The sequence below is a fragment of the Balaenoptera borealis genome (assembly GCF_965194805.1).
Source record: "Balaenoptera borealis genome assembly, chromosome: 5".
Lineage (NCBI taxonomy): Eukaryota > Metazoa > Chordata > Mammalia > Artiodactyla > Balaenopteridae > Balaenoptera > Balaenoptera borealis.
The window spans coordinates 14,290,606-14,316,071 of record NC_138862.1 but is presented as its reverse complement, the minus strand read 5'-3'; the positions used below and the strand labels follow the sequence as shown (position 1 = coordinate 14,316,071).

The 25,466-nt window shown below is 37.8% G+C and overlaps 1 protein-coding gene across 1 annotated transcript; it reads right to left on the bottom strand.

Annotated features, from left to right (window-relative positions):
• Positions 1-11,083: 11,083 nt before the first annotated feature.
• KRTAP8-1 (keratin associated protein 8-1) lies at positions 11,084-25,465 on the bottom strand. The gene is given in 3 exon segments (XM_082392902.1): positions 11,084-13,605; positions 13,608-13,665; positions 13,667-25,465. Coding segments are annotated over 3 exon segments (264 nt in total). The 5' UTR covers positions 13,760-25,465; the 3' UTR covers positions 11,084-13,492.
• Position 25,466: the final 1 nt, after the last annotated feature.

The window sequence follows — 25,466 nt, the reverse complement described above, 5'->3', positions numbered from 1 at the left end:
AAAAACATCTGCCGAAATGTGAACCTCTGAAAATTCAAAATCATGAACAAGTGAAACAGAGGGCAAATTCAGGAAAGAAGGAGGGAAAACTGGAAGATAAATTATTCTGGGATCCAGGGTACAGACATAAATCCAGAATCCAAAATGAATACAGAATGAAAAAATGCATAGCAACAATACAACAAAATAGACACAAAAAATCAGAAAGAAGGACCAACAATTGCTACTCCAGGAAAAGAATACTTAGAATAATCCGCATAGCAAAGTGGCCCCCAGCTTGAACGACAGTGAACTCTAAGCTCCATCACCCAAGCATAGCATTCCATTAAGAGGAAAATGGACTTTTAAATAGAGAGTATCTGAGGGACTTCAGACAAAATTCATTCCAGTATCCACTGTGAATTAAAAAGTCAGTTCAACACTTATATCTGGATTCCCAAGTACAAGAAAGAACAGGAAAATTAGTTACCAAAAAATAATATAGGAACTGGCAGCTAGGTGTGAAGTGAGCAGGCAGATAAGATGACAGTTCATGGTGATCAAGCTGTAGAAGTCCCCGGTTAAAACGTGGGAGAGTCCAGATGACCATTATCTTCCACAGCAAACTGGGGCTTGGGTATAGGCCCAACCAACAGCAAAGACACATCCACAGTTATACCCAAGTCACTGGAAAATTTGCAGCCAGAATCAGAGCCCCATAACCCATGGCCAGAGCCCCAGCAATAACTCAGGTCTCAAAGACACCATATCTAGAGTCACAAAGTCCAGAAAAGCCTGGGGGCAGGGGGATAACCAGTCAGAAGAGCAATTGTTGTAATAAGTCATATTGAAACTAAGTGTGCCCTCTGATATCCTGGAGCACGTAATCAAAGTTAGACCATCGCAGTTTCCATGGTCCGTAAGTCTGTTTATTAATACATCTATCTAGCGGTGGGTAGGATACTGCAAGTAAACCCCCTAACTCATTATTCTAAAAATGTATTTAAAAAATAATAATAAACCTCATTAACCAGTTTTCTTTTTACATGAGGACAAACTTGGTACCCTTTTAAAGACACAGTATTCTTTGAGGTCAAGTTGCAACTTCGCTGTACACATCTCAGTCTGTAAACTATACTAGGAAGAGAACATCTTTAATTTTTTGACCGCAGAGGTAAAGCTCTGAAACTAGACTGTTTGATTCTGTTCACATACAGCATACTGAAATTTCCTTGCCCTCTAATAAGATCTCATATCCCCTCTCATAACTTTTGACTAGATGAACCTTCCCAGAAACTGGGAGTTTCTGAACAAATTCCCTTGTTTAGAATGTTGCCTTCCCAACACAGGGTTTCCTGACGCTGACACACCCTGCACTCCCACCAGTAAGCTGAATGACCAACAGGATGTGTCCAAATGTAACAATTGCCCACAACTGTTAGAGATATTGACAGACCCCAGCCAAGATAACTGCCAGCATTAACCAACACTGTTGACCTGAAGCCATGGCTATTTCTCTCAAAAAGCATCCAGATAATGTAATAGGGAAGAACAATTCTGACTCCATATTGGATCTGTTTCTTTTACTTTAACCTTTGTATTCTATTGCTTTTGCTACAAGTTAAGAATGTTGCCTATAGCCTGAAATTTACAGGATAGCCCATTCTCAAGGCTCTGACCTTTAAAGGTATAACACTTTTCCATTCATATAGAGATTAAAAAGTTGCAGAACAGAGAATAACATTTGTCTTGTTGGAGATTTACAGGAACATCATGACCTGACCTATGTGGACAGATGCAAGAACAAAGGATTCTGACACCAAGAAGTCTGCAACAACCATATCCCCTCCCCTTTTAGTATAAAAGAAGTCTGAGTTCTAACTCAGTTAAAATGGTTCTTTGGGACACTAGTCCACCATCTTCTCAGTCTGCTGGCTTTCTGAATAAAGTGTCTATTCCTTGCCCCAACAACTAGTCTCTGGATTTATTGGCCTGTCATATGGTGAGCAGTATGAGCTTGGACTCTGTAACAATAATAAATGGCTTCGCTTACTTTTCCGGATGTACAGGTGTTTCAATGAATACCTCTGCTCAATAGGAATCATATTAAACTTAACAGTTGCTGGTCCCTGAATTGATGAAAAGCTCAAGTAGAAATCCCAAGGCCCTGCTCAAAAAGAGTTTTTGAAAATGAAACCTATTCTACACTTTGATTTGTCACCGTTAACAGTAAAGCAACATAAACAAATCTTATCTACTCAATAGGTTTCTAGACTGGACCTTGAAACCTACAGAAATTCCATTCTAGATCCAGAATTCTACTTTTCTGTTTGTTCTTATATTATGGTGAGAAGTACAATGTGCTGATATATTCATAGAGAGTCACCAAATTGCTGGTACAATCAATAAAATACTCTGAATTGCTGTGCAAACACAAAGTAAACAGTTGTACTATCACAAGTAAAAGTTTAGAAAGTAAATAGAAATAACTATACATATATCAATAAATTCAGTAAAAAGGAAAGCCATTTTCTTTTCAAGGCAAAATTAGAGCCAATGGTACTGCTTAACATAATGTTCACTAACAAAATGATATAGTAATGGTAGAAACACAGGCACATTTGAGTATGGGTTGTTAAACGAAGGTTAAAGCTACATAAAGGATTGCAGTGATTAGAGAAGCCTTAAAGTCAGGATTTGTAGGATTACAAGAAACAACATTTTGGCAAGTGTCTGAATGTGATTTTCTTCCAAACTATCACTAACACTTCTTTGCTCTCATGCCCAATCCTGCCTCTTGTCAATAGTCAGTGAAAAATATTGCTGCTCCCTTCCCATGGAGTAGTGTTTAACCTCTGTGTCATGTTGCCCTGAGTGCTGGCTTCACCATTTTATTGACTGACAAAACAATGTTTAGATCAACCAGCCAGTCAGTTTACAGGAGAGGTCACTGCCATTTTATCACCTGGTCTTCTCACGCTGTACTGTTTTTTTTTTTTTTCCTTTAGTTGGGTTGTGTTATGGGTCATAAGTAGTGGCAAGAATCTTCTAACAAAGAAATAGAATTTTTTAAAAAAGATAGAGTATCACATGCACAGTATTTAAAAGAGAACACAAGTATATTAATAAATGTGCTATTCTAGAAGAAAAATCACAGGAATCCGTTCCCCATGATCTAACCTGGTAGTAAAATTTATCTTAAAAATTATTTCCAAGCCAGTACCTATGAAGAGAATCCTAAAAGATTTCACAGAGAGGAGAAAAAAGCATTCATACAAAGGACTAGAGATCAGAATGATATTAGATATCTCAAAAGCAAAATTGTAAGCCAGAAGAAAATGAAGCAATGTTTTTTCAGTAAGATGAAAAAGTATATATTTCTAGCTTAGAAAACCAGTCAATATATAAATTAACTGTCAGTGTAAAATAAACATACTTTTAGTTATGCAGGATCTCACAAAGCTTATGTAAAGACCCACTAGCTCAGGAAAGTTTTCTCCAGGATCCTATTGGACATAGTAAGGAATAAGGAATTTATTTTCATTGCAATGGCCTGACATTGGAGGATAACATGTATCCTGAATCGTAAAAATATTTAAGACCTTTGATTTAGTATCTTGGCCTCTACTTGGAGCCTAAAACAAGGGAATAATCAAAGATGGGAATAGTGATTATTAATGATGTTCATTAAAACACTATTTCAAGCAATGAGTGTTTGAAAACACCCTAAATGTGTAAAAGTGAGATTAAATAAATTAAATATGCTGTACTTATGTAGAGAAATATGATGCAGTAATTTTAAAATTATGTTTTCAAATAATGTTTAATTTTATGAGAGTTCAAAATAATCACACTACAAAAAGTATAAAAAATTACTTTCAGTCACTAAGGATGTGCTATTATTCACTCCTGATAAATAGGTAGTATTTATGATTTTTCTTACTTTATTTTCTCTACTGTTTGCAATGAACAATTACTCATAGAAAAAATATAATACTTTTTAATTTTTCTACAAAAGTAAGAATCCTTTCTATGGAGCTCAATTTTTTTCCCTGTACTTCTAATAGAGAGAAAGTTCTAGTTATTTCTAAGCAAGGCTTTCTAATGTTTTTCTCTAGACTCTTCCTCATTTTCCTACATTCTTAATAAAATTTAGATGATAAAACAGAATGAGTATTCTAATATGGGTCTGGACAGAGCCATATGGTGGAAGGATTATCACCTCCTATGTGTCATACTTCTATTAACTCACATTTGCATCAGGTTCTTTTTTAATTATACATTACATTGCTGATTCATTCTTAGTGTATGACTTGTTCGGTTTCTGCAATATTTTCCTGAGCTAAGATTTCTCCATCCTTTCCCTGGCACTGATGTGCACTTGTTTGTCCCGTGCCAACCTTCATTCTTGCTGGTCCCTTTGTTTAGGTGACCTTTGAAATCTGCTCCTAAACCTTCAAGGTTTGGAAATACCACTCAAGTTAGCGACACTGGGAAAATGTGGTGAACATGTCAATTTCTATATCTAGATCAGTGTTTCTCAAGAGGTGATTCTGACACCATCTGCTTCACAATCATTTTGTGCTAGTTAAACAGGCAGATAAATGGGGTGTGCCCCAGACACTGAACCAGAATCTATGGAGGGAAAACCCCGAACTGTGTATCCTTTAACAGCTTGGCTAGAGTTTTTATCCATGCTCAGATTTGAAAATCATGAAATCCAGGTTATTGTAAAATAAACTTCACATATTTTATATATCCATCATGGTTGATAAGACATTTTCAGAAATTGCTTGGTTCTCTATCCCCACATTTCCTCTCTTTCAATTGCTAGACCAATCAACCCAGAGGTCCAGGCCTACCCCAAATTCTGGATGGATTCTGCTCTTAGCTTACTCCTAGCCAAAACAGATTCAAGAAGCTTAGCAAACCCCATATAGGAAATACCTAAAGAAGTCTGTTTCAAAAGGTTATATACTGTATAATTTCATTTATATGTCCTTGTCAAAAAGACAACATATGGTGATGGAGAACAGATCAATGGTTGTCAAGAATTAGGGGAGAGAGTATGACTAAAATATGGACAGCATGAGAGAGTTTTTTGGGTGATGGAACTTTTTTATATCCTGATTGTTCTGATAATTACACAGATATATGCATGTTTTAAAACATGTACCCGATTTTACTGTATGTTGATTTTTAAATGTTTTTAATCTGGCTTGGTAGAAAATTTTCCTAGACATATAAAATCCTCCATGCATTTTGGCGATCCAGATTATATCTTTGGATAAAGTGAAATTTTCTAGAGAGCTTTAAATCTACATTACATCATTTTTTACCTATACAAATGCATTTTTCTGGATTTTGCTTTTATGTTGCCACATAGGCTTACATTGAAAGAGATTATAAGAAATAGACATTAGAAACTCATTATAATGTTAATTATGGAAATGTTCTTAAAGTGATATTTAATAATAATAGTAACACTTTAAAAAAATTATTTAGCATTGACAGCTAATTCAATGTAAGACCATGAATGCACAAAGTTATGGACCCAGGGGGATGTGAATATTATTCAGGGAACTGTAATTTTGGTCAAGTTTGATCTAATGCAGTGAATCTTCTGCCATTTGTCTTATGTGTCCATTTTTATGTCAAGTTTGGTGGTTCAGGAATAAACCAGAATGTGAAATACAGCTTACTGCAACAAAATTCACCTTTCTTGACCTTTTATATTTAAAGGAATTTAAAATGTATTTCTCATCTTCCTTCATGCAGTCCACTGAGAATACTCAAGAGAATAACCTTTCTTTAGCTAGCTGTGTGAGGCAAATACCACTGTAACATCATTGGGATTTATTTTAATTCACATCTTTGTTCTTTTGTTTAACCATTAAATTCATACCACAGATTCAAGAAATTAGCCATATAAACAAAAATCAAACTGAAAACAGAATATGATGGACATATAAGGGATGTAAATTTTAAGATTGCACACTGTGTACAAATTTAAGATTGTACACTGTTTCTTCTAGTTGGCATTTCCTGACAACAGGAAACCGGAAAATAATCTTAAAAAGCTAAAAACCTTTTATAGTGGCACTTAACACAATGGAGATTAGAGAGGTTAGGGCTAAGTTTAATCCCCAGATTTATTATTCAAGAGTATAATATGAATAAGGGAATGAAAGAAGAATCCATGAACATTCACCACACGCTATCTACTTTTTTCTTAAATCAATATCCCTTTAATAGATAGAATGCTTAGAATAGCAAAGTATTACCCTCACTGCAAAATGCAGGAGGAAAATATATCCACAAAGAATGAATCAAGAGAACACAACGAAATTGAAAATCACGTTTATAGGCTAAGTATATTTATTAGAATAGGGAAATCAATGGAAAAAACTGAACTAGAATTTAGGGGGAAACATGAAAATCAAACATACTGGGAATTTAAAATCTTAAGGTACAGTAATCTACCAAGAAAAATTGAGACTTCAAATAAAGTTCAATCCACAAAGTTTATGTTCACTCTACTTTGCACAGTTTAACACATAAAAAAAGCTGTTAGTACAACATTGCTTCAAGTTTGGTTCCTGAGGACACATTGTACAGTTCTCGTGGTTAGAAGTTGATTAATAGAGGTCGAATGTCCAATATCTTCTGTAGTCAAGTGGCCGGGAGCTGCCATATCTACAAGGGTAAGGGGAGAGGGGGTTGGTTTCAGGTTAAACCAACCTAACAGGATTCTTGCTGAAGGCAGTCCAGGGAGATCAGACTGGGAGGTGGTGGAAGATGAGGAACCAGATCAGGTATTGAAGGTGATCAGACATCGAGGTTGGTTGGGGGGGGGGGGGTGGTAGAGGGGTTCTTGTTTAACTGAATTAGCAGGTTTCTTGCTAAAATTGGACAATGCAGAGACAAACACGGGAAACCAAAAGTCAGAGCCTAGTTGAGAAGAGGGTTCCGTGGAGGCTGATTAGAGTTTGATCAAGGAGGAAATCTTTGTCAGATGAGCAAGTCTCTTTCCCTTCCCTTTATTTCCTTCTTCACTGGCCTTCTACCTCTGGACTGTGCAATTTTGCGTAGATTACTCATCTCTTCCTTTAAGGCAGAACATCAAATCATTTTTGACATTTATGATGAATGGTACTGAAAAATACTCTATAATTGATATCTCTAAAATTCTAAGAGACACAGTTGAATGAATGACACTGAGAGAGCTGGGGGACGTGAAATTGCTGAATGATGTCATTGCTTCATCCTATCAGTAGATCCTAACCAAACGGTATCCGCAGCCCACTCCTCCATCTCAGGAAATTGTTTCTGGGCTCATAATCAACACATTCATAAATCTCTCTTGAGTGTCAAAAAAACAAACAAAGCAAATAGTGCTGTTTTCAGATTTGAACAAAAGATTTTCAAAGGATCTCATTGCCATGATTAAGGATTCTTTATTTTAATTTGAAAATAACATCTTGTCTTTTCATTCATGTGACATTTATCCAGGGCTTAATATGAGCCCAATGCTGTGCTTTATTTTGGGGACACAGTGGTGATCAAGATAGATAATAGCCCTTCATGGAGCACACAGATCTATAGAATGCAATTCGAGTTGACTCTGGTTAGTGGGAGGCAGATAGCAAGGCTTCAGCATCAAACACACCCAGATTACAAATCCAGTTCTGCCATTCTCCAGCTTTGAGACCATGAACACATCGTTGAACTTTCTGAATTCCAGTTTCCTCTTGTGTAAAATGAGGATAACAGAACCTTGAATAAAACCAAACTCATGGAGTTGTGAAGAAGAGTAGTGTACTACAAGCCCAGGAATGTATAAAATATTAGTTCTTTTACCTAATTATTTTTATCATTGAAATGACTGAAAAATTATATTAGAATATGCTCAAGGTGATGACCTCACCTAAAATCTCAAATAAACCCAGTTCAGAAGGATTTCAGTGTCATAAGAGAGCAATGGGATGAAAACATGCTTACCAAATATTTAGCTCCAAAGTTATTATGCTATTCTAGGATGTACACAAGGTTGGGTGGGTAGTTGGGTGGGCAGTTGTTTGGTTGTTTGGTTGGTTGGTTGGTTGGTTTTAAGAAAAATTTATTTACACATTTGCCACCGTAAAGCCATGGGTTGAACATATCCACTGGGCAGCAGCTATCACATTTGGGATGGCTCCTTTGGCTGAAGGAGAATTATGGGAAATCAAAAAGCAGAGCCATGTAAGTATGAAGCATTTCCAGTTTCAGCTTCACTTCCTGTGTCTGAAGTTTGGGGCAAAAGAGCAAGCAAAACCTTCTTTGGATAAGAAAAAGATTCACCTTGAATAATTTTATCAAATGCCAGTGTCATCCATTGATTCTTCAGTGTTTTATGTTTATGTTCATTTAGTATCTTCAGTAGGTGAAGAAGAACTCTGACTTGTAAGGTACTTGGTAATCTTCCTTAGGTATCCATTGTAGCTGAAAGCTTTTTTTTTTTGAGTCTACAAGGCAAAGCCAGTGTGAATCTTTGAAAATGATGACTTTTTGCAACTGTGAGATTTCTCTGTGCTGGGAAGGGGCTTCTCTTGATCTCTTCATGCTGAGAAACTGCTCATAAATCTAGTTAGAAATTGACCCTGCCTTCATATGATCTATGGGAATAGAGGTGAATCTTGTGGTCCTCTAAGAAGTAAAAACTTGAGGACAAAGATATAGAAGCGAAAGAGAAGAAAATGCAGACACAGGAAAAAATATGAGGGAGGGAGGGAAAATCATTTGGTCATTTCTTATTTGCAAGAACAATGTAAATATGCTATAAAATTTCCTACCAGTACCAAGCTCGCTATGACTTTGCCATCTTCGCATTCTCCACTGTAGTAATTTTATGGCCAACAACTTTATTGGTTAGTGTAATCAAATATTCTAGTCACAAAAAGAGTCACACTTGGAGAACATTCCTCCATCAACTTGTGACAGAAGGCAGATATTCGATGCCTTCAAAATAGCCTTAAGAGAAAACTTGGGAAATGTTTAACAGGGTATCACTAATAGATTTACTATCAAAGTTAGTCTTGGAAAACTCTTTGGGGCTCTAAACCACTCCTGTGAACCACACAGGTAAATAAAAATCAGCATTCATATATTCAGCTATGACTAATGAATCACTACTTCTGAGTAATCAAGGAATTGGGAAACCTAACAATTCGAGTAGAGGGTTTAGGTAAAAGGACAGAAATCCGGAATCCAGGTGGTAGACGTTCGTGAGAGACATGAGTACATAATTGATACATAGAATGTGAAAATGTGAAAAACAAATTTCTAAAGGAACTTGCAGCATTCGAAACCCCTCCTTTGTGGAGTCAAGTTGGTTATGGAAATAAGTCATTAGGAAAATAGTAAGCAGAGTAGAAATAACACTACACTCTGGATTCAAGCAAAGGTTATGCGGTATGATTCTAAGTGCAACAGTTAGTCACAGACTCATAATTCAAGAAAATACTCCAGAATATTCTCTAGCCATGCCTTTCTTCCAGGAAGAATTACTCTGAAACATCCTAAAATATAGGAGGAAAATATTTTTTCTCTCTCTCTCTTTTTCTCTCAAACGTTCTTCTGTAGATAAGATGTCTTTAAGTGGGCTTCCCTGGTGGTGCAGTGGTTGAGAATCTGCCTGCCAATGCAGGGGACACGGGTTCGAGCCCTGGTCCGGGAAGATCCCACATGCCACGGAGCAACTGGGCCTGTGAGCCACAACTACTGAGCCTGCGCGTCTGGAGCCTGTGCTCCGCAACAAGAGGCCGCGATAGTGAGAGGCCTGCACACCGCGATGAAGAGTGGGCCCCGCTTGCCGCAACTAGAGAAAGCCCTCGCACAGAAACAAAGACCCAACACAGCCAAAAATAAATATAAAAATAAATTAAAAAAAAAAAAAGATGTCCTTAAGTATTTAAGTCACCTTTCTCAGCTACAGGCTTTATTCAGCATGGAAATCTTAAATATACGTAGATTAGTTTTTCAGGTAATTCGGAAAAGTAAGCAATTAATGGGAAATTCGGAAATAAAAATAACACTTTTCTTCATGTGTGACCTTCTGCGATGAATCCAACTTATAAAATGCGCAGACATCAGGCTTCCAACCTGCAAAAGGCTATGAATTAAAGAATAGTTATGAGATGTTAGCAAATGGATGTTTGATATCTTTTTCATGTTTGTTGGGGAAATTTGTCAGATAACCCAGCCATATTTATTGAGTTTCTACTATGTGCAGAACACTTAACTGGCCCAGCTCAATACCAAAACTCATGTACAATTAGAAACAAATAGCTAGCCATACTCCCTACAGACCACAGCTGAGCCTGAATGCAACATCAAATGTTCTTCCTACTCTTTCTTTTCACTTTATCTGTAAAATGGTATTTATTCTGTTCTCATTTTTATGAACTCTATATAAATATAGATGAAACCTCTTCATTCCTAGATTCAAGATAAGTGGAGGAGGCTGAAAAGGATGGGAAATAAAAAGCAATGAATAAGGACCTTGTAATTGTCCCAAATTGGTAACCCAAAGGTAAATTACTTATAGAGAACTTTTTAAATACAAACTTCCAGAACGCATAGATCTTCCTGTGAGAATTTCCAAGGGTGGGATCTGAGTACAAGCATTTTTTAAAAAACGTATGTAATAGGAGTGAATTACAGTTAAAAATACCTGACATAAAGTAATGTAGAACATTTTCTTATTACCTAGGAAAGTATTAATTTATCAAATCAACCAAAAATACATTTTTTTCTTCTAAGCAGAGCATGTCATCAGAAACTTCAGTCCCAGTACCATGTCTGTGCTTGAAGGGTGCCAAGCACAGACATTGTACTTCAGTGTACTTCTTGTATGTCCTTGGGGATATAAAGGACTCCTTCTTCTGCCCTTATCCTGTTGAGATGTAGATGATTTTCCTTTATCAAGATTCAGTTACCTGAGCATAAATAAATAAATAAGTGTGTGTGTGTGTGTGTGCACGTGCATGTGTGTGTGTGTGTGTGCGCGTGCATGTGTGTGTGTTTGCGCGTGCATGTGTGTGTGTGTGCGCGTGCATGTGTGTGTGTGTGTGTGCGCGTGCCTGTGTGTGTGTGTAATGGCCTGAAGCAGTGCTTCTTAACGCATGGGGGTCAGACCACCTGATGTAGAATCCCTGGGGTAATTCTAAAAACTTTACATTTCTGGTTCATCCATGTTGTTTCCAGTGACAAGATTTCTTTCTTTTTTAAGGCTGAATACAATACAAAACAATAAATACAACTTTCTATTGTATTTATACCACACTTTCTTTATCCATTCATCCCTCCATGGACACTTAGGTGGTTTCCATTTCTTAGCCACTATGAATAATATTTCAATGAACATGGGAATGTGGATATCTCTTCAAGATAATGACTTCACTTCCATTTGGTGTACACCCAGAAGAGAGATTGCTGAATCATTTGGTAAATCTATTTTTAATTTTTGGGAAACCTCCATATTGTTTTCCATAGTGGCTGAATCAATTTACATTCCCATCAACAGTGCATAAGGGTTCCCTTTTCTCCAACATCCTATAAGAGATAGCAACCCTTACTATCTCTTATCTTTTTGATGAAAGCCATTCCAACAGGAATGATAACTCATTATGGTTTTGTTCTATTTCCCTGAAGATTAGTGATGTCAACATCATATACCTGAAAAAAAAAAAATCGGTAATTATCTGAGGTGAATGATATGTTAATTCAATTGATTGTGGTAATCATTTCACAATGTATGTACATATCAAACATCATGTTGTACACCTTAAATATATAAAATTTTTATTTGTCAATTATACCTCAATTAAGCTGGGAAAAAAATTTTTTCTGGATCATACCTCGGATATACCAAGTCAGAATTCCTGGGCATGAGGCACAAGAATTTACATTTTAAGCCAGCTGCCCAGGTGATGTTCCTGCATACCGCAACTTCAGAAACACTGAATTAGATGTTCTCTGTGGTCTCTTCAAGCACAAATTTTTTATAACTCAGTCATCATTCTAGAACAGTCAGACAGTTTCTAACCTCAATCTGACCCTCTAATTCCTGAAAAAAAAACCCTTTTCTTTTCTTATGCTATTCTAACCTGCATGTTTGGTTAAGTTACAGTTCTCAGCATGCATCAACCTACGGCTGCTAGAAAGTTTCAAACTGGACATTTTACTGGTTATAACGATAGTCTACTGAAAAAGAATCTACTAAGTCAATTCTTAAACAAGATGTCTTTTGAATTTTTTTTAAACAGATATTTGTTGGATGAAATACGGTTCAGAAAATACTGTTTTCTAAAATGATCTCTCCAAATAGCCTTTACATTTATAACTAAGGCGAAAAATACGCAACATGCCACATGCAGACACTCAATAGAAGAGCAGAGTTTAGCCAAATCCTGCTGCCACCAAGAATATTTGTACTCTACCTAAAATGTTTTCAACAAGAGGATTGAGACATTATTGACTTGGCTTATAAAAAGAATACTACTCTCCTCTCTAAAAGAACACAGAGAAAGGCTGATATATCTTCAGGTCTATGAAAAGGGGCTCTTTTAAGAGTAAAATTCACTACCTGGTATTGATTCTACAAAGATAAAGAAGCTTTCCATCGTTGTTTCTAAACTGGTGCTTCTAAGCTGTAAAGTAGATACCGTAGGTGGTTTGAGATAAGGGATTTATCCTTCCCCTAAAAGACTCTCAGACTCCTAAAATACATCTATAGCTATTCTAGGTGCCCCAGAATCCTTAAATAGGGGACATAACATTTTATTCTACAATCCTTAGTCCCTGGGAGAGGGAACATAGTGGGTTTCATTTGCACTAATATAGAAATAAGTGAAATAGGCCATCAATGTTCTGTTCTCTTGAAGAGGAGCAGGAGTGGTGAGATGGTACACCAAGCAATGAATGGTGTACCATTGGCACCAGAATTGGAGGTGGATGTCACAGAGTTAAAGGAAGGTTAAGATAGGATTTTTTTAATCATAAGCAAACCCCTCTTGCCTGCTTATCACAAAAGATCGAGGATTATTTGCTTTCTCACTGCTTCTAACACGCACATGAGAAAAATAAATCCACTTCCCTCCCCACTCAATGTACCAAAAAATATGCACCCACCAAAAAAGGAAACTCCACTCAGGTGAGAATATTATGATGGTTGAGACAAGTTTTTTGAGAATTTGACAGACACATCCACAACTTGATGATGACAAACGTCATGAGCATGGTGAAAAATTCAAAAGTAATACATGTTTGGGTGTCAAGTTTCTGCAAATGTCCCCACAAACATCATCCAGGGAAGGCGGCTGGAGGCATCAAGTGATTTTTCATTTTCTTCCCTTGAGACTCTGGTGCTAGGTCTGAAAAGCAGCGACTAGCAGGTTGATGAGCACATGAGGACCTGGAATTATGCCTCTCAGCCTTGGGAGAGAAGATTCCATGCCTCGGATATTTCAGCAAATCAATAGAGAGCAAATGGCCAGAATCTTCTGTAGTCGAAAACCCCACAGCCATTGTAGCCATAGCCAAAACCATAGCCCACTGGGGAGTGGGTGCTGACGTAGCCACACCATCACTATACCCCAGTGGGTAGCTGTAGCTGCCCCAGTAGCATCCTGGGAAGACAGTCAGTGCTGGAGAAGTTGTTATAGCACATGGTGTCTGGAGTTGGGGGCTTAGATAGCAGTGGAATGCGTTTCCTCAGTGTGATGGATTCCCTACTCTCCATCCTCCTTTATATACCCTGGCTATGGGGTGTGGCGGAAAACACAAGGCGTCATTTTCATTGACACCAGTTTGCTTCACGAATAGCTCATTCGTTTGTTTTGCTTGCTTAAGACATCTTTACACTTGCTTAAGAAAGTTCTCATGTGATAGAACACAGGGACAGGATTCCTTCAAATAAATTGTGTCCCTTCATTAAAATACGCGTTGCAGAGACTTCAAAGCACTGGGTCTTGTAGGTCCTAGATACAAGCCTCTGTGAGCAGGCGTTACAATACCAAGAAATTTTCTGACGTTGTTAACTGTTATTCAGTCCTCTTGCTCTTTGAACGTCCATACCACACAGTTGGAATTCAAAAAATACGTGTTGAATAAATTAATAAATGAAATAACAAATACATAGTAAGACAGCCTCAAAATGGAGATATTTCTTAGTATTCACCTGATTAAAGAATTTTTTTGCAGTATGCAAGATGAATGCCAAAGAGTTCATTGGAAAGACTCCTTTTTTCCCCTCTATCTATAGCTACCCTGTTTACAAAACTGGATATAATTTTAATTTTAATTATAGTACCTGCCTGAACTATATTTAACATCACATTTCTAAACCACTGCCTGAACTAATAATCTTGTAATTATAAAAAAAAAAAAACGGAGCTTGTGGATTGATCCTAGAAATAAATTGCCAAATATCATCTGTTGGTCTACTATGCTTTTCAAAGTAAATGTTGAAAATAATAACAGGATAAAAACAGAAATATTAATGGGAAATTTTACCTTAAAATGTACACTATTTTCTTCCATTAGATCTAATAAAACCAGATTATCTAACAAATGTGATGATCTTGTAAAGAGCCAGGTGACAATATTAAATCAAAGTTATTTCACTTTTAGAATGATCATGCACCCCAGGATTGGGAAAGAAAATCATTCTTCTCTCTAAATGGAAACTTAGTCCTCAAATATGAATTAAAGGAGGAATAAGATTGATCAAACCCTTCTTGGGTCATGCAAGACTTAAAAAATTATTCTCAGATACCTGCATTGATATTCCTCGGAATGGCACTTAAGAGAAAATTTACAGAAAATACAGCAAAAGAGGACATATGGCACGGAAATAAAAAGGCACAGAACTGCAAGGAATCATTCTTAGAAAGGCACAGAACAGATACATATTACATACTAGCCCCCAAAATTTTACTTTAGATCTCAGACGTAAATTTCCTTCCTGTTGCTAGCAGCTAAGACCTAAATTTCTGGAGGCATATAGAGGTCACAGGCTGACTCCAAGGACAAGGTGGGACACTTGGAAAAATGCAAAACTGTGACAGTGTTTCAACCACTAATTGGTTAATTATAACAGAGGTACTTTTGAAAATACACCGTGCTCTTGCACCATCCTTGAACACGAACAAAGCTGTATGACCACCTAGGGTGATTCAGCATTTAAAATTCAAACACTTCATGTGACTTATAGCTAAATAAGGCCAGGGAATTACAATTAGCTTACTCACAAAATATAAAGGCATTCAACAGCAGATCCTTCTCTAAAAATCATAGAATAATTTATGTCTTATTTCTGCCGTCATCACATTGCCCTGCTCCATAAAGAAAAAAACTGGTAATATTTGGAAAAAAAGAAAAATTGAACAAAAATATCATTGTACAATGGAAAGAAAAAAAGATTGAGTTAATGTTAAAATTCAGTTATGATGCTCTGTTTAAATAAGGTCCCCTCTCACTTGCCTACCCAGTCTGACAATATGCTAGCTTTGCCCTGCAGGGCACAATACCCAACTCTGTATCTGAGTAGTAATGGTGAATAAAAATTAAAATATGTTGTCTTTTTAAAAACTTAAGCCGTATTTACAAAGAGCATTCAGAATTTTCTCTAGAAATTCTGCAGAAAATCATAACACAAGAAAATTTTAGGGAAATACATGCTTTATCAAGTTATTTAAAAACAAAATCGGTAGCTAGCTTAACCTTACATTGGGTCTATGAAAGCTTTATTATAATATAGGTTTATCTAGGGATGATCCAGGTTTTGTAGAGCCTGAAGTTTATGCAATGTTGAGAAGCCTCTTAATGAAAAACAGTAAACATAAAAATATAAAATTCAGTACAAAAATAAACATTTGTTAAATTGATAAATCAAATTTAAACACTAATAAAAGTCACAAATATTATAAAATTTTGAAAAAATGTTTTTACTACATAACTGCCTGACACGTTTCTATAATATTTTTTCCATAGACGAGCTTTGGGCTCTACCATTTCAAATTTTTTCTTCCACTACTCATTCTACACTGGATGCCATGGGCTAATACATACTGAGATGTGACTTCTGGTCCTGCACATTCATGTCACAAATTCTGGGTGAATTGGAAGAGTAGATGGGAGAGGATTCCTGGAAGCCATCACCATACATGGATGGCTAGAGATAGCCTAATTAGACACAGAAATAACTGAAAACCACATAAATCTATCTCCCATATCCAAATTCAACTTCTCCTTAGCTAGATCACAGAAAGGTCCGTGGTCTCTCTAATGCCTTCCAACTTGAGGGGAAGTGTGAGTGTAGGGAACCCCAGGTGGAAAGCAGCAGCGGGCTAAACCAATTGCAGTTAAAATGTCTTACTTTTGTGAGTTTCTCAAAAACTAGGGTCATTTGACATGGAGGTTTGAAAAACAGAAAAATATTATATTCTCATATATGAGATGACATGGTATTGAACAAATCATTGCTGGGTATTTATTGGTTTAGATAAAGTTCATGACCCTTTATCTTTTAATAACAATGTTAAGATGTTATTTAATAAATAATCTGATTTCTTCTTTCACATTTCTTTGATTTAAAATAAAATGTGACATGAATAAAGATAGGGAAAAACCTTGCTCTTTGATTTTCTACAAAGGAGCAAGAATGTATTGTGTACAGATCATAGAAATAGAGTCAATTCCAGTGTGCACAATAAAACAGTTCTCGTCTTATCAGTTTCAGATATAAAGTTTCCAGCTTCAAGATATTATAATTCATTTAAAATGAGAGAAAAATTACAAGGGAATGTTTTAAATGAATTTTAGAGTATACATCAGTGTTACTCTATAATATAAAAATTATATTTCATTCTTTTAATTTATTCCTACAAATATTTACTGAGCATCTCCTATATTCCAGGCATGTTGTTAGGTGCTAGAAATCTAAAGACAAATTAGAAATGGTAATTAAATGGAAAATGCTAAATAAATGAACATGCAATGTTATATGTTCTACTCTGGAAGTCCACACTGCCCTCTTGTAGACTTCAGGGGGTGAAACAGAGAGTGGACAATTCTACGTGATGTAAGGGGTAATGTCCATGGAAAGCTTCATTATGAAAGGGATAGATATTTGAACTGGGTCTTGAAAATGGACATCAGTTAGGAAGATAGTGGATTTAGAGGATATTCTAGAAAGAAGTGTTTGAAGCAAAGTCTTAACGGTGTTAAATAGTACAATGCCTTCCAAGAGACATTGATCATTCAGTGGGGCCGTAGCCTTGCATGTGACAGAAGAATTAATGGAAGTTGGAGCTGGAGAGACAGTCAGGGGACATATGAGACTGTGTGTTTTGCAGAGGAAAAGGGAGTCACTCGTACACTAAGCTAGGGTTGGCATAATCAGTTCTGCATTTTAGAGAGATCACTACTCTGACAGTGTGGAAGATGAATTAGAATTGGGAAACCCTGGAGGTATGAAGACCAGGTTTAAAATTGTATCCTTTAGGCATTATTTTGGCTACAAGTAACCAAAAAAACAAGAAAAACAAAAAACAAAACCAGCTGAAAGTTGCTAAATGAAAAGAGTTTATTTTTCACAAATAATGGAAAATGAGAGCGTAAGCAATTCCAGGTTGCTCCAGGGCTTGACAACATCAGGGTTCAGAGGTGTGATTCTCTGTCTTCTCATGGCTGCAAAATCACTGCAGCAGGTCAATGCTTCAGATTCGTTCACATCAACATCTAAAAATAGAGGAGTTAAAAAAAAAAAAAAAGGACTTCTCTCAAAGCTCCTTTTCATTGTGCAATGAGCAGGAATTCATTTCCTATTTGTCTTCCAATGGATTCCTTCTATGTCCCATTGTCCAGAATTGAATCATATCCCAGGGTCGAATGACAAGGGAAGCTAGAAAAGTTGTATTGGGCACTTTCTGCCCGGATCATGTGAAGCAGGCTCTGGCAACCTAGAAGAAGGAGGAAGAATAGTCACTGGATTGATAATCAGTTACACAAAAGCTACTTCACTAACTAGGTGGCAGTATTAGCAAGGGGATGAAATTAAGAATTGTTAGGGAGGTAGATTTAACAAGTGGGTTAACAACCATCTATCAGGATCATATCCCTACCAGGAATTCTGATGCAAGACATCCGTGGAAGACACTGGGAGAAGGAATACCAAAGGGCAGTGCTTCTCAATCATTCTCCCATTACGGCATCAAAGTACATCATTACACATCTTTAGGGTACAGTGGGATAATCTGACAAGACTCACTGGGAAGAGATAGCCATCCTGGGAGCTCTGGCACCCCAGGTCCTGTCCAGATCAGCTGGAGGACTAAGAGCCGCAACACTCTGGCACACCTGTAATTCAGTGCTGAGGTCCTCCCATTGGAAGGCTCTGTAAGGTATTTGGGACAATTAGAGATAATACAATAGCCAGTAGAGACAACATCTAATCATTGCTGCAAGAAGAAAATAAAGAAAATTTTCATGCTTCCAGAATGTAAAGTTATCCCAAGGAGGTTGCTTGCTTAGACCCTTGATTTAAAATCCTCCTAACGCCTTTGGGTTACTATTATCTGGTAATCAGACACTGAGACCCTCAAAATATGACTTCCTTTCAGGCAATTTACTAACTTGCATACAAAATTTAATTATTGTTGTCTAGGGCCTCATATTCAGAAATTGCATCTGGTTTTTGATATGAAATTAAGATTTACACCCAGCAGTGAGGTGATACCATCTGAATAATAAGAATCTCGACACCTAGGAGTCACCCTTGACACCCCCCTCCACTGCATTTGCAAATCCAGTCTGTCACAAAGTGCTGTCACTTTTACCTTCTAACACTCTCTTGGATCCATTAATTTCTATCAATGTCCACTTCATTACTCTATTTCTTATTGTTTCCTAATGCTACAAATTAACCACAAACTTGGTGACTAAAAAAGACACAAATTTATTATCACAAATTCCAAGAGCCAGAAGTCTGAAATTAAGGTGTCGGCATAGCCAGTTCCTTCTGAAAGCTCTGAGGGGAGAATCTGTTTTCTGGCCTTTTTCAGCTTCTATAGGTGGCCTGCGTTCTTTGGCCTGTGACCACTTCCTTTCATCACTCCAATCTCTCACTTCTATCATCCCATCTCCTACTACTGACTCTGACCCTCCTGCCACCCTCTTATAAGGACCCTTGTGATTACATTGGGCCCACCTGGATAATCCAAAATAATCTCCCCATATGAAGATCTTTAACTTAATCACTTCTGCCAAGCCCCATTTACCATGTAAGGTAACATTTTCATGGGTTGCAGAAATTCAGAGTGGACAACTCTGGGGGCAGCTTATTCAGCCTGGCACACTACCTACTTCAAGCTACCAGCTTATGTACCTACACTGCTATGGTGACTGCAAAACTAATCAAGTTGACAGTTTCCCTCCTTACACACTGCTTCCCATTGCCAAAGTGTTTACAAAATGTAGATCTGGTTACAATACAAACACACACACACACAAACAAACATTAAAAATATTTCAGGACTTCCCTGGTAGTGCTGTGGTTAAGAATCCACCTGCCAATGCAGGGAACAAGGGTTCAACCCCTGGTCTAGGAAGATCCCATATGCTGTGGAGCAACCAAGCCTGCGAGCCACAACTACTGAGCTCGCACACCACAACTACAGAAGCCCATGTTCCCTAGAGCCTGTATGCCGCAACTACTGAGCCCATGTGCTGCAACTACTGAAGCCCCCATGCTCTAGGGCCTGTGTGCCACAATACTGAGCCCGAGTGCCGCAACTACTGAAGCTCACGTGCCTGGAGCCCGTGTTCTGCAATGAGAAGCCACCACAATGAGAAGCCCACACACCACAACAAAGAGTAGCCCCCACTCTCAGCAAATCGAGAAAAGCCTGCGCACAGCAACAAAGACCCAACACAGCCAAAAAATAATAATAATTTTTAAAAAATGCAGTAGCATCCCATTGCTTTTTAGATTTTTTTTTTAATCTTCAATCTGACCTAAAAGCCCTCAACTGACTCTGATTAGACATCATTGACTATCTTAGATCTTCAAATATATCATATGTCTTGCCACTTTCTGTTTGTTCTACATGGAATTATCTTCCCTCCTCTGTCCTCCTCAGCTCCCATCAACCTTCAGATATTAGTTCAATCACTTCCCTTGGGAGGCCTTTCTGTGGTCCCTGAGTAGCCAAAGTCCACCTACACTATCATAGTGGCCACCATCTCCCTCCTACTTGTAGTCCTTTAACCTTTATTTGTGTGATTAATACCTGCCTCAGCAACATGCTTGTTTCAAGGAGAGCAAAAATGACGTCTTTAATCAGCCCTGATTCCTCAGTGCCTAGATCACTACTGGGCATGATGTAGGTTTTCAATGAATATCAGTTGAATAAATGAGTGAATGAATGAATATTCCAAGTTAAATTTGGTCACTCACTTGCTGTAAGAATTTATGCAAATCACTTGCCTGGGTCCCAAGTCTTTCGACTGTAACAGGAGGTAAGTTGACAACCTGGGACTCACCACCTTAGCCATTGAATGATCCTAACATCAAAATTACTGATAAGCTAAGATTACAATTCAACCCTCTCCCACTGGATTTTGTCAATTAAGCATGCAACTATATAGAGTACTTTTGTTCACTGTGTTACACAGCCCTGCTAAGACACACTCATGAGCACCCAGCTGCCATCACTTTAAAACACAAAATGCAGTGACAGAATTGCAGAAGAGAAATGTTGAAACCTCTACAAGACATTCCACCACAGTAGTTTCAAAGTTTAGTCTGTGCAAGAATCGCCTTGGATACTTGTTTAATATGCATATTTCTGAGCTCTGTTCCTGTAGATTCTGATTGCCTGGATCTGTGCTGGGGCCTAGGAATCTGCATTTTAAATAAGCAGCCCAAGTGATTCCAATAACATGCTTTGGAGGAATTCCCTGGCAGTCCAGTGGTTAGGACTCAGTGCTTTCACTGCCGTAGCCTGGGTTCAATAATTGGTCGGGGAACCAAGATCCCGCAAGCCACGTGGCATGCCAAAAAATAAATAAATAAAGTGCTTTGGTCACTCCTCGAGAAATTTGTACTGTTCAATGGTTAGCCATCTGAAAAAGTGTCCTCTTTAACAAAACACACAACTTAAAATGGGATGAGTGTAAAATGGTGAAGGAGAAAAAGGAGACACCTTCTTAGCCAGGATTAATAAGCAGAGTTGATGTAACTTATTATCATGGGCAAATTTGCTCCCCAGGGGACTTGGCAATGTCTAGAGACAATTTCACTTGTCATGACTGGTGAGATGCTTCTTTGCCAGGGATGTTGCCAAACATTCTGCAATGCACCAAACACTCCCCTCCCCCCAGCAACAAAAAACTATCCAGCCCAAAATGTCAACAGAGCCAAAGTCAAAAACGCTGGTCTAAAGTCAAGATCATATGCAGTTAAATATGACTGCCATGCAACATACCCCAAAAATGTCACATGACATGGGCCAGAACTTGCTGACCAAGACTTGGGACTAACTTGAGACACAATTTCAACGCCTTGCTATCTCAGCACTTTTGGAGCTAAGCCACATTGTGAGGCTACTTAGTTAATTATCAGAGCAAGCACCTAATTAACGAAGCTTGCTATTTGATGTAGAATCCATGTGGTTTTCTTAAGAAATAATGTGACACCACAACAATGCCTGGATGCGTAATAGGCCCACTGACTCTGGTCAGAAACATTTCACATGTGTTTCAGAATCAATATGAAAAAGAAATTCCAAGGAAAGTACATTTTTTCTGCAAGCTTTTAGTCACTAGTGGGATCTGAAGGTCCTTTTTAGCATCTACCCTCTACTCCTGCTGATGCAAAATGGAGGAGCTGAGGTCTACTACTTGTGACGCAAAGAGAGAGTTAGAGCCAGAAACTGGAAATGTGTATAAAATTAAAGCACAGAACCAACCAGCAAGCTGAGTTAGTGAAAAGGATCAAGTATGAGAAGTTATGGTCTGTTGTGCTACCTCGGTGCTAAGACAGACTTGCTGATGAGTAGAAGCATGACATTTCAACTCGCTTGTTAGCTACCCTTTGGAAGGCCTGAGATCGTGTTCTTCTGATGACCTTGAAAATAGTGTTTCCTATTGCAGCCAAACAAAAAATGATGGCAAGTTCAATCTACTAAAAGCATCCTTTCTTCAAAGTCTTTGCTGACCAAAAACTAAATATAAAAACAAATAAATTTAAATTAAAAAAATTAGGACCTGTGTCCCAAAGATTTCTTTATCTTAAAATTTAAGGCTGTTCATTAGGAAAGTGTTGAAAATTCTGTCATTGCAACCAAGTGCGTAGGACATAGAAGCTTCAAAATGGAAATAATGAGGCATAAAGCAGGTTATTAAAAGGGTAGGATGATTGGAAAGGGAAGAAAATGGAACAGAATACTGTAATGCAAATATCATTGTCAAAGATAATGTCAGGAGCCTCAGAGGCAAGTCAAGGAATTGAAAAGGAATTGGTGTCTGAGGAATAACAGGGTATTTTTAGAGACAACCATATTCAACATACTCAGGAGTCATATAACATTCTGAGTGGTCTCTGCCTGGCAGGCCTTAGAAGCAAGAAATATTTCCATTTATCTAATAGAAAGTTCTCCTGCTATAATTTTAAGTGCTTTTTTTCTATTCTCAATAAAAATGAAAAAACATAAACTAGTATTTCTGTAAATAGCAATAAAAAATTGAACAAAAGTATAGGAAAATAATTTTTTAACTTTCCTTTTTTGCTGAAAATGTTAATACCATTTCATCAACACTTTAAACATCAACAATGAGATATGTCTCCTTCTCTACTTATTTTGGGATAAGAATCAACAGGACTTGGGCCAGTACTCAAATTGTATGTGCACACAAATCACTGAGGATCTTGTCAATGTGCAGAGTATAATTTGGAAGAGGAAAACCTGAGATTGTGCATTTTGAACAAGTTCCCAGGTGATGCCCATATTTCTTGTCTGCTGACCATATTTTAAGTAGCAAGGGAGTAGGCTTTTTCCTCCATGGCTTTAAATAATTATATTAGTTCAACAAATATTTATCAGGTGTCTGGGATACAGCACTGGTGATAGAACATTGAATAAAGCATGGTGCTTGTCCTCAAAAACCTTACAGCATACAGGCTACAGTGAGGGAATCAGACCTGCCAATTAATGATGGTGAGAAAGATAAACAGCAGCCCTGAAAACACTAATGGTAAACCAGAGCGTTCCCTGATTCCCACACACAATCTTCAGAACATCAAATCAGACAAGGTCACTCTGTGACAATGATGGAGAGAGACAAAAACAAGACCACTCTGTAGCCATACCAGAGAACTGATGAAAACAAGAACACTATACAAACCACAAAAATGACTAAACATCATCTTCAGTGACTACTGCTTTTTTACCAATGACAGCTTTAGCTTTGTTCCACTTCCTCAGTAAAAGTTGTTAAAATACCCATCATAGAATTAGGTCTGTTTCCTGATGTTACCTCTGGGAAGTGGACTAATGGTCCCCTAAAGATGCCGCCATCCTAATTCCAGAGCCTGTGAATATGTTATATTACATGGCAAAAGGGCTTTGAGGTTGTTAATCCACAAGCCTAGAGGTAGAGAGATTATTCTGGATTATCGGGGTGGGCCCAATGTAATCAAAAGGATCCTTAAAGTGAAAGAGGAATGTAGGAGGGTCAGAGTCAGATCAGGGAGAGAGATTTGAAGATGCTATGCTACTGTCTTTGGAGGTGAAGGAAGGAGACACAAACCAAGTAACTGGGGCAGCATCTTGAATCTGGAAAAGGCAAGGAAATGAAATCCTCCACAATGAATACAGCCCTACCAATACCTTGACTTTTGAACTTCTGACCTCTAAAATTGTAAGAGTATATTTGTGTTGTTTTAAACCACTAACTTTGTGGAAATTTTTTACAGACGGTATCCAATCCAGAAGAGACCACTGCCTCCTTTAATCCTCTCCAAAATCAACTCCTTCAAGCCCAAATCCTAGAACAAGCCCCTCCTAACCCTCTTATTGAGACATCCTACAGTTTCTCATTTGCATGATCTCCATCATCACAGTAAGTCATAAGCCCAACTTTGTTTGACTACGATGTGTTCCAGGTGGTCTTGGTTGGTGGGCAGAGAGTAGTGTGAGCACTGCCATATTAAAGTAAACAGAGGTGAAGCTTTTCAGTCGGAACAAGGGAGGACTCCTGGGGTAGAGGAAGGCCTTCTGAAAGCTCCGTAGGAGTTCACTGGATGAAGAAGAGGGCAGAAGACAGCAAAGAACCATTGCAGGAGAAAGGGAAGCGTGTTATAACGAAGTAGGAAATGAGACTAGAGAAATAGGTGTTCTTATGAGCCACTAACTGATCTTTATCCTGAAATCAGTAAGTAAGCACAAAATAACCAGAGTTTGTGAAAGAAAGTCATGTCATTAGATTGGCATTTTAAGAGATGATTTCATCTGTGGTATGGAAGATGGTTTGGAGATTGCCGGCAGACCAGATAGGCAGCAGATGTATTAATCCAGGCAAGAAACGATAAGGGTATGAATGGAGGCAGAAATTAGGAGTGAAGATCTGCCACCATTTTGTAGAGATAATGAGATGGGAAAACCTAAGGACTTGGTACCAAGGTAAAGAATGAAGGCTAATAATTAAGATTATTCGGCAAGCTTATGAAAATACTGGAGGACCTTCATAACCTCATTTAGGGTCAAATCAGTAAGCACATAATGAATGTTTTGCCTCTGTTATCAGTGGTAGAATAATGTGCTTGGAAGGAATCAGAAGACCTCAGCTTGATACCTTGGCTCAAGGCTCAGCTTTCCCAGTTGGTAAATATTTGCCCAGTTGGGAAAATTACTTAATTTCCGTCAAATTCCTAATGATACCTATTTCCCAAGACAATTGTCAGAATTAAATAAAATTCTATGGATGTATTCTGTAAACTGTAAATCAATATGTACATTTAGGTACAGTTATTTATGGCATAAGAAGTGCATTAGGGACTTCCCTGGTGGTCCAGTGGTTGGGACTTCGCCTTCCAGTGTAGGGGGTGTGGGTTCAACCCCTGGTTGGGGAGCTAAGATCCCACATGCCTTGCAGCCAAAAACCCAAATCATAGAGCAGAAGCAATATTGTGACAAATTCAATAAAGACTTTAAAAATGGTCCACAAAAAAAAAAAAAAAAAAAAAGTGCATCAAGCAGGGATACTTCTGGGAAAGAGTTCTATAGCTTTAAAAGTGTTGTATGGAGGGAGGGGGAATTCCCTGGCAGTCCAGTGGTTAGGACTCAGCACTTTCACTGCCATGGCCCAGCTTCAACCCCTGGTCAGGGAACTAAGATCCCACATGCCATGCGGCCAAAAATATATATATGATATTTTATATATATATA